General features: G+C 44.0%; 1 protein-coding gene across 1 annotated transcript in view; it reads right to left on the reverse strand.

Moving 5' to 3' along the window:
* Window positions 1-4,952: 4,952 nt before the first annotated feature.
* Window positions 4,953-14,169, reverse strand: part of LOC144502445 (GTP-binding protein Rit2-like) — a 222,636-nt gene continuing 213,419 nt past the window's right edge. Inside the window, 2 exon segments of the mRNA XM_078226412.1 lie at window positions 4,953-5,132; window positions 5,134-5,178. Of these exon segments, the coding sequence (XP_078082538.1) occupies window positions 4,953-5,132; window positions 5,134-5,178 (225 nt within the window).

The raw sequence follows: 14,169 nt of genomic DNA on the forward strand, positions 1-14,169 counted from the left end.
CAAATAGATATCCTATCCCTGCGATAGAAGACCTTTACACTAAACTAGCAGGAAGCCTCAAGTACACAAAATTGGACTTAAGTCATGCATACCAACAGCTTGAGCTAGACGAAGACTCAAGATAATTTATTAAAATGCATAAAGGCTTATTCCAATATGCGAGACTACCATTCTGCATCTCCTCTGCTTGTGCTATCTTTCACCGAACCAGGGAAATTTTCCAGCAAAGGATCCGCAGAGTGGTTGGACGATTTCTGGACGATGTCTTAATAACGACCTCAGGGCAACCTGATCGAAGTTTATAAAATTATGAGAGGTATAGATAGGGTGAACAGTTGGAAGCTTTTTCCCAGGGCAGAAATGACAATTAAAAGGGGGCTCAAGTTCAAAATAAGGGGGGGAAAGATTAAGTGGAGATGTGCGGGGCAAGTTTTTTACACAGAGGGTGGTGGGGGCCTGGAATGCACTGTCAAGTTAGATGGTTGAGGCAGTTCCGTTAGCAACAGTTATGGCTTTTCTTGATAGGCATATGAACAAACGGGGAATAGAGGGATATGGGCGATTGGTTTAGATAGGTAAATGTGATTGGCGGAGGCTTGAAGGGCTGAAGGGCCTGTTCCTGTGCTGTACTGTTTTTTCTTCTTTATTATTCTTTGTAACAGGAGCTTCACCTTAGGAGCACAGGGCCTATTTAGGGAAAGTTCTCAAAAGATTCAAAGAAGCTGCTTTCCACTTGAAAAAGAGAAAAATATATACTTTTCAGGCTGATGAGGTTACCTATTTAGGGTTCTGAGTTGTTGCAAAAGAATTGCACCCACCAGAAGAAAAAGTAAAGGCAATAAGAGAGGTGCCTGCACTGAAGAACATAACAGAGTTGAAGTCCTTCTTCAGGATGGTCAACTACTGTGGCCATTTTTTTACCCAACGTGCCTACGTACCACTATGACACCCATGCACCGACTTCTAAAAAGACATCAATGTTGGCAATGGGAAGATGCCCAGAGGAAAGCCTTTGACCAAATAAATTAGGCCCTGCAATCATCTACCTTACTTGTTCATTTTGACCCAGGCAAGCAGTTCACAGTGACATATGATGCATCACCTTATGGCATAGGGATTATTGAACATAGAACATAGAAAAACTACAGCACAAACAGGCCCTTCGGCCCACAAGTTGTGCCGAGGGTCTTATATAGCTGCATCATTATCCCCGGACTCCTAAACTCAATCCCTCGATTGATAAAGGCTAGCCAACCATACGCCTTCTTAACCACCTCCTCCACCTGCGGGGCCGATGGGATATACTTTCCCATCAGATGGAAGATGGTATGAAGCAGACTGTCACTTTTGCTTCCAGAACCTTGTTGGATGCCAAAAGGAGGTATTCGCTGATTGACAAGGGGAATTACATTCACTGTCAAGAAGTTTCATCAGTATGTGTAAGGCTGCCATTTCACCAACATCTTGGATCACAAGCTGTTGCTGGGGCTATTCCGCGAAGATAAACCAGTCCCACCAATTGCATTGGGCCTGACTGTTAGCTGCGTACAGCTACACATTTCAGCACAGGCCAAGACACTTCCACAGACCATATCTTTGCCTCCCGTTCCACGGGAGATGGTCCTTGCTTTGAATTTTCTGAACGCTCTGCCAATTTTGTCAGCCCACACCAAGGCGTGGATCCAGAGGGATCCAGTCCTTTCGAAAGTGAAGAGAATGGTTTTGACAGGCCGGCATTTTGACAAATCCGAGCAAGTCCAACCCTATTTGCAGTGTAGGAATGAAATCAGTCGTGAAGATGGGGTGCTTTCATGGGGGACCCGAGTGATAGTATCACCCACGCCGCCGCCCCCCCCCCCCCCCCGCCCCCCCCCCCCCCACCCCGGGCACAACCACTGCTTCATGAGCGCACATCCTGGGTAAAGCAAGACAAAGATACTCACCAAAAGCTACATTTGGTGGCCAGAAATTGACAAGGAGATAGAGGGTATGATCAACTCTTGCCAACATTGTCAATGCAGCAGACGCTTCCATCTGCAACAACATACATCCCTGGGAAAGGCCCAGCTGCCCTTGGACAAGGGTTTACATTGACTCCACTGGCCCTTTCATGGGGATGATGTTTTTGATCCTGGTGGATGCTACCTCTGCCCCTCCGATTGGCCAGTTTCCTTACCCTCCAAAGGGAGAGTACGGGTTACTTTACAAAGGGAGAGTATGGATTGGTCGAGAAGAAGAGAATAAAATTTAGCCTCACATTCCATAAATACAGCTGGAGGCATAACCCACAGTGTACAAAACTATAACCATGTCCGCGGTAGAAAAGTGCTTTATTAAAACGGTGTGTCGTCTAGAATCAGAATCCTGTTTCTGTGCAAGATTCAAACCTGGTTGATTTAATGCTTGCTGAACTCCCAATGGCAGCAGAGGATGGAAGTTAGAAAAAATATATAGGCAGTAATTCTCACGGCACAGAAAGCGATCCTCTCACAGTAAGACTGATTGCGGAGCTGTTGATTAACAACAATAAATTTTGTTGAATGCAACAAGAATATTCAAATTGCTGAGCATGCTGTTTCATACTGAATATAAGAAGACTATTAAGAATTGTATTTTCAATAATGACTAATAGAAAATAGCACACCGCATTAACAAAAAACAATTCACGGAAATATTCCAATCATCATTCCTGTAATTAAATGAGATTGGCTGTGTCACTACATTGACATAACCCATTCTGGGGTAATACAGCTAAAATATTCAATTAACTGCCTTTGGCCTTGTGCAGGCATGGCACGAATACGTCTGTTAGTGCATAAAGAAGAACTATTGACAATGGTTTTTAAAGGAGAAATAGGTCTTTTGTATGTCTCCAATAAAAAGGCAATTACGGTGATAAATATACTTTCTATAGAAATGCTAACCCTATTATTTATGAGCATATCACCCACAAAAAAAAATCAATCAGGTACAATACCACATTTAATGTATGCCTGCCTCAGAAGTTAGAATCAAAGAAGCAAAGGAGTTTTATTTTTCTGATCAATACAGCATTTACAAATACAAAAATTATTTTCAGGACCAACGTTTTGAAAGTACCCTCCAGAGAGATAACAGTGCAACGTATACCACTCTTGGAAATAGTAATAATTGATTCAACTGTCAATTTGATTCACAAGACACCAGTTGTCGCAATGTTGCGGTGTTGCTTCCTCAACTGAAAGGCTTCATTTGAAAATCAGAGCCACCTATAATTTAGTGAGTGTACCAATAACAGGTTTGTCGCTCTTCAATATATATGAAATTGGGATAATTGGGTACAAGTCTGAATTCGAGTCAGGATGTGTGAGAAGTGAGAGGTATGAAGTGTGACAGGTAAAGGCATGCAATCGATGCAAAATTGATTGCATGCCTTTGATACATGAATAGGATGGGAATAGAGGGACATGGTCCCTGGAAGAGTCGGGGGTTTTAGTTTAGTCAGGCAGGATGGTCAGTGCAGGCTTGGAGGGTCGAAGGGTTGTTTCTGTGCTGTAATTTTCTTTGTTCTTTGTTCTCAAAACTGTACAGTTACCTGAGGTATTATTCATGCAAATTTGGAGATTATTTTGTTTTATAGCAAAAATAACGGGAAACAAATGCGACAAAGAAAATGTGTACTATATTCAGGCCTTTTGCTTTGGATTCGTAAGTATCTTAGTGGATGCTATAACAAATAGGGTGGCACGGTGGCACAATGCCTCACAGCACCAGGGACCAGGGTTTGATTCCTGCCTTGGATCACTGTCTGTGCAGAGTCTACATGTTCTCCCCGTATCTCTGTAGGTTTCCTCCAGGTGCTCCAGTTTCCTCCCATGGTCTGAAAGGCATGCTGGTTTGGTGCACTGGCCATTCTCCTTCAGTGTACCCAAAAAAATGCTGGAGTGTGGCGACTAGGGGATTTTCACAATAACTTTGTTGCAGTGTTGATGTAACCCTACTTGCGACACTATTAAATAAACTAAACTAAATATTGAGAATATCCATTTCCTGAAAATTGGTTTTCCATTGATGGGTATGATTTTGTCAAGGATCATTAAAGACTAATTGAATGGTTAAACCAATCGCAAAATTATTTGTCATATCTATGATACAGTTTACAATTAGTTAATAAGTGAAAGCCATTCTAAATTTTCCTGTTCAAATGACTGTGTCCCAGCCTTGACAATGTACATAAGAAAGAAAGGATAAGACTGAAGTTTCAAAGTATACAAACGTTTATAGAAGTACTTTTTTAGATTCTAAACTTATGTCTCAAATATTATGAAAAACCATCCTTGTCAGGGAATAAAACAAGATAAACTTTTAGATATTTGCACAAATTACATCAAAAAAAGCCCATTTGATTGGCTAAAAACACTGCCTTCTAAGCATCTCAACACTCTATGCAGAAAAGATCAATTCTAAATAGCTAAAAAAGTAAAAAGTTTATTTATTAATCACAAGTAAGGCTTACATTAACACTGCAATGAAGTTACTGTAAAATTCCTCTAGTCACCACACTCCAGCGCCTGTTCAGGTCAATGCACCTAACCAGCACATCTTTCAAACTGTGGGAGGAAACCGGAGCACCCGGAGGAAACCCACGCAGACACGGGGAGAACGTGCAAACTCCACACAGACAGCGACCCAAGCCAGAAATCAAACTTGGGTCCCTGGCACTGTGAAGCAGCATTGCTAACCACTGTGCCACTATGTCGCCCATATCAAGTCACCATAATATTCATTATTGACATTATACTGGTGTGCAAAAGTTAATGTTTGAGTAGGAGGAGATCATCCCAAAGTGATGACATCCCATCTTTTAAAAGTAGGTAAATATATCAACAGTCAAAATTTTCTTTGATATTCTGAATGCAAAGATTTAGAAATACAACAGACATGCCTACTCAATTCAAGAAAAATGGTATCTTTCATGTTATGTTTTCCATTTTCTTTTTGAACAAGCTTTTTAGCTTCCTCCAGACACTCCCCTTCCTCTTCATCTTCTTCTCAGTGGGTGGCAAAGCTTCTTTTCTTCGAATTTCTCGCACCATGCCATAAAATACATCATCTATGTAGAGACGCATAGAGGCTGAGGTCTCAAAAAAATGGGCAATTGCATTCTCTTGCTAAGACCACACCCTCCTCATGTGAAACCTTGAAAAGAATCCATGAATAAAACAAATGCATTCAATATTAATGAAATATTAATGTTCTACTGGACTTCAGCTTGACTGCTTCACTGCACCAACAACAAATAGTGCCAATGCTGTTACTGTGTCACATTCTCTCTAGTGAAGCAGCACAAAAAGGATCCCTTCACACAGTTATTGTTAAATATTGAAATAAAACTTCAGGGAAATCTAGGATGCAAAAATGGCACAAGTAAGAAATAGTGAGGAAGAGGCAGAGGGTGATGGTAGAGAGATGTTTCTGTGACTGGAAGCTTATTTCCAATGGGTTTCCATAGGGCTCGGTGCTGGGGCCCTTGCTATTTTTGGTGTGCATTAATATAGGGGGCATGATCAAGAAGTTCGCGGATGACACAAAAATTATTAGTGTGGTAAATAGGGAGGTGGATAGCTGTAGACTGGAGGAAATTGTCAATGGAGTGGTCAGGTGGGCAGAGCAGTATCAAAGGTTATTCAACCCGGAAAAGTGAGGTAATGCACAAGGCAAAGGATTACACTATGAATGATAGGACCCTGGAAGTACTAAAGATGAGAGGGACCTTGGAGTGCATACCCACAGATCCCTGAAGATGGCAGGGCAGGTGGATAAGGCATTTAAAAGGCATACAGGGATACATGCCTTTATTCGCCAAGACTTAGAACTATATGTTACACTGTTCCGGCCAAAACTGGAGTACTGCATGCAGTTCTGGTCATGACATTGTAGAAAGGATGTGATTGCACTAGAGAGGGTGCTGAGGAGATTTACTAGGATTTTTCCTGGGCTCAAGGATCTAAGGAAAGATTGAATAGGCTGTAGTCGTTTTCCTTGGAGCAGCGAAAATTGAGAGAGGACATTAGAGAGGTGTATAAGATTACGAGGGGTATAGAAAGGGTAGATAGGAAGGCATTTTTCCATTCATAGATAGATCAATACCCAGGAAGCAAGTAGAAGGCTCGAAGGGACATGAGGAGAAACCTTGTCACCCAGAGAGTGGCGTACATCTGTAACTCACTGCCTGAAAGGGTGGTTGAATTAAAAACCCTCGTAACTTTTAAGGGGTATTTAGATATTCACTTGTGCTGCCATAACCTCCGGGGCGATGGACCAAATGCTTGGAAAACACGATTAATGTAGTCAGATATTTGTTGACTGGCGTGGACACAAAGAACAAAGAACAGTACAGCACAGGATAGGCCCTTCGGCCCACCAAGCCTGCGCCGATCACATTGTCCGACCTCGACTAAACGCCTGCATCCCTCAATACTCTGCCTGTTCATGTGCCTATCCAGATAAGTCTTAAATGTCGCTAACGTATCTGCCTCAACCATCTCACTTGGCAGTGCATTCCACCCTCTGTGTAAAAAAACATCATGTGGAGATGCTGGCGTTGGACTGGAGTAAGCACAGTAAGAAGTCTCACACCAGGTTAAAGTCCAACAGGCTTAATTGATAGCACAAGCTTTCGGAGTCTCGCTCCTTCTTCAGGTGAGTGAGTAGTTGTGTTCACAAACAGGGCATATACAGACACAAACTCAAAGCAGTCACGGGCATTCAGCCTCTGATCTTCAAGATTCTCCAAGATGGCCTTCACGACACACGACAACGCAGAATCTTGATTACCTGTAAAAACTCGCATTCCAATCATTATCTTGTAAATTGAGTTTGTGTCTGTATATGCCCTGTTTGTGAACACAACTCCTCACTCACCTGAAGAAGGAGTGAGACTCCGAAAGCTTGTGCTACCAAATAAACCTGTTGGACTTTAACCTGATGTGGTGAGACCTCTTACTAAAAAAACATCCCCCGCACATCTCTACTGAACCTTCCCCCCTTATCTTGAACTTGTGCCTCCTTGTAATTGTCATTTCTGCCCTGGGCAAAAGCTTCCAACTGTTCACCCTATCTGTACCTTTCATAATTTTATAAACTTCTATCAGGCGCCCCCTCATCCTCTGTCTTTCCAGGGAGAACAATCCCCGTTTATTCAATCTCTCCTCATAGCCAATACCTTCTATACCAGGCAACATCCTAGTAAACCTTTTCTGTACTCCCAACGAAGCCTCCACGTCCTTCTAGTAGTGTGGTGACCAGAATTGAACACAGCATTCTGAAATGTGGCCGAACGTTTTATACAACTCTTACATAATTTGCCAACTTTTATACTCGATGCTCTGTCCAATGAAGGAAGGCATGCCATATGCTTTCTTCACCACCTTTTCCACCTGTGCTGTCATTTTTAAGGACCTGTGGACTTGCACGCCCAGATCTCTCTGTGTGTCTATACTCCTGATTGTTCTGCCTTTCATTTTATTGCTCCCACCGGAATTGGATTTACCAAAATGCATCACCTCACATTTGTCTGGATTAAATTCCATCTGCCATTTCTCCACCCAATTTTCCAGCCTATTTATATCCTGCTGTATTCTCTGACAATCTTCATCACTATCCGCAACTCCAGCAACCTTAGTTCATTCACAAACTTGCTAATCAGGCCAGTTACGTTTTCTTCCAAGTCATTTATATATATTACAAACTGCGGAAGTCCCAGCACTGATTCCTGCGGAACACCACTAATCACAGACGGCCAGGATGGGGCAAATGGCCTCTTTCTGTGCTCTAAACATTTATGAATCTATGCTGGTTATCAGATGCACCCATACAAAAATGCTAATTCATAAAAAGAAATCTCAACTATACAAGTAATACCCTTGCTATTAGAAGGTAGCTAAATATTCATGGTCTTTAGATTAGGAATGGGTCCTGTTATGTTGGCAAGTTGGGTGCTGGGATTGGAGACTGGCCAAAGGTCTTGAAATTTGCCATGGAGTCTGATTTAAACCACAACCTCTATGAAAATGAGATTTGTCCTTGTTATTAGTACAGCCTCCTGTTACCGACTGAAACTGCTGGCATCAGAATCTCTGCTGAAGGAAATTGGCCTCATAATCACACAGCCTAATATCATGAGTTTAGCACAACTGGGCTTCATTGGGCCCTTTATGTGAAAGCTAATAGTGTAGCGTGAAAGGTGCACAGTAAGTATCAATTATCGAGATGGATGAGATGGATCAAAGCAGAGAATCATGCAGGCTTCTATTTTGAGACCAAATGTGAGTTGATTCCTTTTTTATTGAACTAACATATTTCTTGCAATTTCCGTTTGGAAATAACAATATTTGTTCTGAGTATATTCAACAATATTCACCATAATGTGAGACTTATTGAGGGGATAGCTGCAGGCTGCAACTTGAAGTGAAATGGAGTATGTATTATTTGTGCAGTGTTGGAGGGCAAAGAAAGAAAGACCTAGAAATGTAGAAACAGAAAATTCAAAGCGCAGAAGGAGGATATTTGCCCCATCCTGTCTCAGCTAGCCACAGCAAAAGCTATCAAACCTAATCCCACTTTCCACTTCTTGTAGGTTTTGGCATCTCAAGTGCATAGTCAATTATTTTGTAAATGCAATTAGGGTTTCTGTCTCTACCATTGTTTCAGGCAGTGAATTCCAGACTTCCATCACCATCTAGCTGAAAATCATTCTCCACATCCACCTTCGAATTCTTCAGCCAATTACTTTAAGTCCTTGCCACATAAATCACATTTATCCCTGTCCCCCGATTATAACCACCTTAAAAGCTTCCTCCATCACCAGTAATTTTAAAAGGCTATCATTTCAAACATGTTTTAATACTCTCCTTAAATACGTCATGATTTAATTTCATGAGCTGTTGTTCTTTGAAGGGGGTAGTCACACAGCTCCCATATTTATGTTCATGGACCACGCTGTGAATATTTGTACAGCCTGTGCTCCAAGGCAGGGATGTAGGGTTGTGATGGTGAACAATAATCAATGATATAGCAGTGTTGCCTCAATCCCTGAACTAGCTGACTGCCCCAGTCTGTACAAAAAAGAAAATGCTGGAAAGTCTCAGCAGGTCTGGCAGCATCTGTAAGGAAAGGAAAGAGCTGACGTCATGAGTCCAGATGACCCTTTGTCAAAGCTAAAAAGCTTAGAAAGTGGGAGATATTTATACTCAGTCTGTACAATACATTCAGAATTTTCATTGTTTAACACCTTTTACCGGGATGGTCAACTTCCATTAGTGCGTCGCACAATTTAATGGATTTGGCAATGTGAAATATGATTTGAAGAGCATTAGAATGCTCCACAGTCCACTCTTCCTCTGCATCAACATGAATAACAGAATGCCACCGCATTCCAAAGCATTTAGAACCAATTATTTACTTTCAGAGTGTAGACGTTGTTTTAATGGAGGAAACACAGAAGTCAATCTGCACACAGCAAACTCCCAAAAGCAGCATTGTGACAATGACCAGCTAATCTGATTTTGTGATGTTGTTTGATGGATAAATAGTGTCCAGGATACTGGGGATAACTCTCCTCCTCATTCTTCAAATAGTGCCAAGAGATTTTTTCTGTTCTCCTGATAGGATAGGAGCAGAAAGGACCTCTATTTAGCATGTCATCCAAAAGATGATGGCTGGGATTCTCCGGCTTCCCTGTTGCATGTTTCCCGCCAGCAGGAGGTGGTACATTGTTTACAAATGGTGGGATTCTCTGGTCCTGCCACTGTCAATGGGAATTCCCATTGTGTCGTGGTGTGAGCCATGTTCTGGACTGAAATGAGAAAGTTATTGACTCTTCTGGATAACAGGCCTTCACCTTTCATAGAATCATAGAATCCCTACAGTACAGAAGGAGGCCATTTGGCCCATTGAGCCTGTACCGACCACAATCCCACCCAGGCCCTATTCCCCTAATCCCACACATTTATCCTGCTAATCCCTGTGACACTAGGGTCAATTTAGCACAGCCACTCAACCCAACCCGCACATCTTTGGACTGTGGGAGGAAACCAGAGCTCCCGGAGGAAACCCACGCAGACACGGGGAGAATGTGCAAACTCCACACAGGCAGTGACCCAAGGCTGAAATTGAACCCGGGTCCCTGGCACTGTGAGGCAGCAGCGCTAACCACCGTGCCACCCTGCCGCCCCTTGTATGCATCTTTGTAAGCTTTAATGGCATGTTTCAGTGACTGTACTACCCTCTCTGCCAAGTGGATGGCTTACATGGGACAGTCCATTGCTCTTGAGCTAATCCACAAATTCCTAGAATGTGAATCGTGTCCCATAATCACTGACCAGTTGTTCGGCCCATCCAAATCTTGCGAACAACTCATCCAACTCCTTTATGGTTCTTTCCGTCATGGCAGATTTCATCATCCTGACTTCAGACCACTTTGAATGCACGTCCACTAGGACAAGAAACATGTAGCCTTCAATGGGTCCCACAAACTTGATATGAATGGGCTGCCAAGGTTGTTTTGGCCAATCCCATGGGCGAAGTGGTTGTAGAGGTGGAGCATTCTGTATTCTAGCCCATGACTGGTATTGTCCTACTTTTTCTTCTATTTGCGTGTCAGGTCCCAGCCAACGCTTGGATGACCTTCATGCAGTTAATCCAGGATTCAACTTTGTCAGCAAGGAAGGATGACTATTACCCTGATCCTCCATTCTGGACAGTTAATTCAAATTCCCTCATTACTAAGGTTTGAATTCAGGATTCTTCACTTTTTGTCCAATGATGTTCCTCTTACACACCGTGTCCATGACCCTACCCATTACTGGATCATTCCTCAAGTGCTTTAGTACCTGAGATGATGTTATTGGGACATTCTGTACCTGGGAGAAATATAATGGTTTGGATTCGCCGAAAAAGATTCAAAGTGCCAAATCGCTGACCAGCCCTGCAAGCCCCCATCGCTGGCCAAGCAATCCGCCCCCACCACACAATTACTGGCCTTCCTGATGTGTCCGGGCCAGACTCAACCCCTCCCCTCTGGCTGTCCCAATCAGCTGATTTCCCCCTCCCCTCCCCGCAGACCCAAAATCCTCCTTTCCCGCAGCCCAGGCACCGACCCCCCCCCACCCCCAAGCAGGCCAACCAACCTCTCCCCACCGCCCCACCACCTGACCCTGATGTTCAGCCCCAATCACTGGTCTCCCTCCATATATTACCAAGCCCAAGTGCAGAATGGGAACGGGACCCACCACCCCCACCGACCTCCTCCCCAAATGCTCTGCCCACATTAAGTCTTGCCCTCCCTGGCTCCATCCCCTTGGCACTGCCAGGTGCCCGGTAGGCATTGCCACTTTGTCCCTTCGGCAGTGCCAGGGGGCCAGGCTGGCACTGCCTAGCTGCCAGTGACTATCATCTGGTGGCTCTGACATCCATCATTATGAAATGCTTCGAAAGATTAGCCATGGCACAAATCAATTCCAACCTCCCAGGTTGCCTGGATCCACTAAAGTTTGCCTATCACCTCAGCAGGTCCACAGCAGACGCCATCTCCCTGGCCCTGCACTCAACCTTTGAACTCCTAGATAATAAAGACACCTATGTCACACTCCTATTTATTGACTACAGCTCAACCTTCAACACCATTATTCCTACGAAACTCATCTCCAAACTCCGTGGCCTGGGCTCGGCTCCTCCCTCTACAACTGGATCCTGAACCTCCTAACTCACAGACCACAAACAGTAAAGGTAGGCAACAACACCTCCTCTACGATCATCCTCAACACCGGTGCCCCACAAGGCTGTGTTCTCAGCCCCCTACTATACTCCTTATACACCTATGACTGTGTGACCAAATTCCCCTCCAATTCAATTTTCAAGTTTGCTTATGACATCACTGCAGTGGATCGGATCTCAAACAATGACGAGACAGAGTGCAGGAATGAGATAGAGAATCTGGTGAACTGGTGCGGCAACAATAATCTCTCCCTCAATGTAAACAAAACGAAGGAGATTGTCATCAAAGAACAAAGAACAAAGAACAATACAGCACAGGAACAGGCCCTTCGGCCCTCCAAGCCCGTGCCGCTCCCTGGGCCAAGTGTTAGATTTGGTTGTGGGAGAGCAATTTGGAGATAGTGACCACAATTCGGTGTCTTTTGTTATTGCAATGGAGAGGGATAGGGCCGTACGGCAGGGCAAGGTTTACAATTGGGGGAGGGGTAATTATGATGCGATTAGGCAAGAATTAGGGGGCATAAGTTGGGAACAGAAACTGTCAGAGAAAGGAACTAATGAAAAGTGGAACTTTTTCAAGGAACAAATACTGGATGTCCTTGATAGGTATGTTCCTGTCAGGCAGGGAGGAAATGGCCGAGTGAGGGAACCATGGTTCACAAAAGAGGTGGAATGTCTTGTGAAAAGGAAGAGGGAAGCTTATGTAGGGATGAGGAAACAAGGTTCAGATGGCTCGATTGAGGGTTACAAGTTAGCAAGGAATGAGCTGAAAAAGGGGCTTAGGAGAGCTAGGAGGGGACATGAGAAGTCCTTGGCGGGTCGGATCAAGGAAAACCCCAAGGCTTTTTACTCTTATGTGAGGAATAAAAGAATGACCAGGGTGAGGTTAGGGCCGGTCAAGGACAGTAGTGGGAACTTGTGAATGGAGTCAGTAGAGATAGGCGAGGTGATGAATGAATACTTTTCTTCAGTGTTCACCAAGGAGAGGGGCCATGTTTTTGAGGAAGAGAAGGTGTTACAGGCTAATAGGCTGGAGGAAATAGATGTTCGGAGGGAGGATGTCTTGGCAGTTTTGAATAAACTGAAGGTTGATAAGTCCCCTGGGCCTGATGAAATGTATCCTAGGATTCTTTGGGAGGCAAGGGATGAGATTGCAGAGCCTTTGGCGTTGATCTTTGGGTCCTCGCTGTCCACGGGGATGGTGCCAGAGGACTGGAGAATGGCGAATGTTGTTCCTCTGTTTAAGAAAGGGAATAGAAATGACCCTGGTAATTATAGACCGGTTAGTCTTACTTCGGTGGTTGGTAAATTGATGGAAAGGGTCCTTAGGGATGGGATTTACGACCATTTAGAAAGATGCGGATTAATCCGAGATAGTCAGCACGGATTCGTGAAGGGCAAGTCGTGCCTCACAAATTTGATAGAATTTTTTGAGGAGGTAACTAAGTGTGTTGATGAAGGTAGGGCAGTTGATGTCATATACATGGATTTTAGTAAGGCGTTTGATAAGGTCCCCCATGGTCGGCTTATGATGAAAGTGAGGAGGTGTGGGATAGAGGGAAAGTTGGCTGATTGGATAGGTAACTGGCTGTCTGACCGAAGACAGAGGGTGGTGGTCGATGGAAAATTTTCGGATTGGAGGCAGGTTGCTAGCGGAGTGCCGCAGGGATCAGTGCTTGGTCCTCTGCTCTTTGTGATTTTTATTAATGACTTAGAGGAGGGGGCTGAAGGGTGGATCAGTAAATTTGCTGATGACACCAAGATTGGTGGAGTAGTGGATGAGGTGGAGGGCTGTTGTAGGCTGCAAAGAGACATAGATAGGATGCAAAGCTGGGCTGAAAATTGGCAAATGGAGTTTAACCCTGATAAATGTGAGGTGATTCATTTTGGTAGGACAAATTTAAATGTGGATTACAGGGTCAAAGGTAGGGTTCTGAAGACTGTGGAGGAACAGAGAGATCTTGGGGTCCATATCCACAGATCTCTAAAGGTTGCCAGTCAAGTGGATAGAGCTGTGAAGAAGGCCTATAGTGTGTTAGCTTTTATTAACAGGGGGTTGGAGTTTAAGAGCCGTGGGGTTATGCTGCAACTGTACAGGACCTTGGTGAGACCACATTTGGAATATTGTGTGCAGTTCTGGTCACCTCACTATAAGAAGGATGTGGAAGCGCTGGAAAGAGTGCAGAGGAGATTTACCAGGATGCTGCCTGGTTTGGAGGGTCGGTCATATGAGGAAAGGTTGAGGGAGCTAGGGCTGTTCTCTCTGGAGCGGAGGAGGCTGAGGGGAGACTTAATAGAGGTGTATAAAATGATGAAGGGGATAGATAGAGTGAATGTTCAAAGACTATTTCCTCGGGTGGATGGAGCTATTACAAGGGGGCATAACTATAGGGTTCGTGGTGGGAGATACAGGAC

Source organism: Mustelus asterias, chromosome 1, assembly GCF_964213995.1.
Source record: "Mustelus asterias chromosome 1, sMusAst1.hap1.1, whole genome shotgun sequence".
NCBI classification, from domain to species: domain Eukaryota; kingdom Metazoa; phylum Chordata; class Chondrichthyes; order Carcharhiniformes; family Triakidae; genus Mustelus; species Mustelus asterias.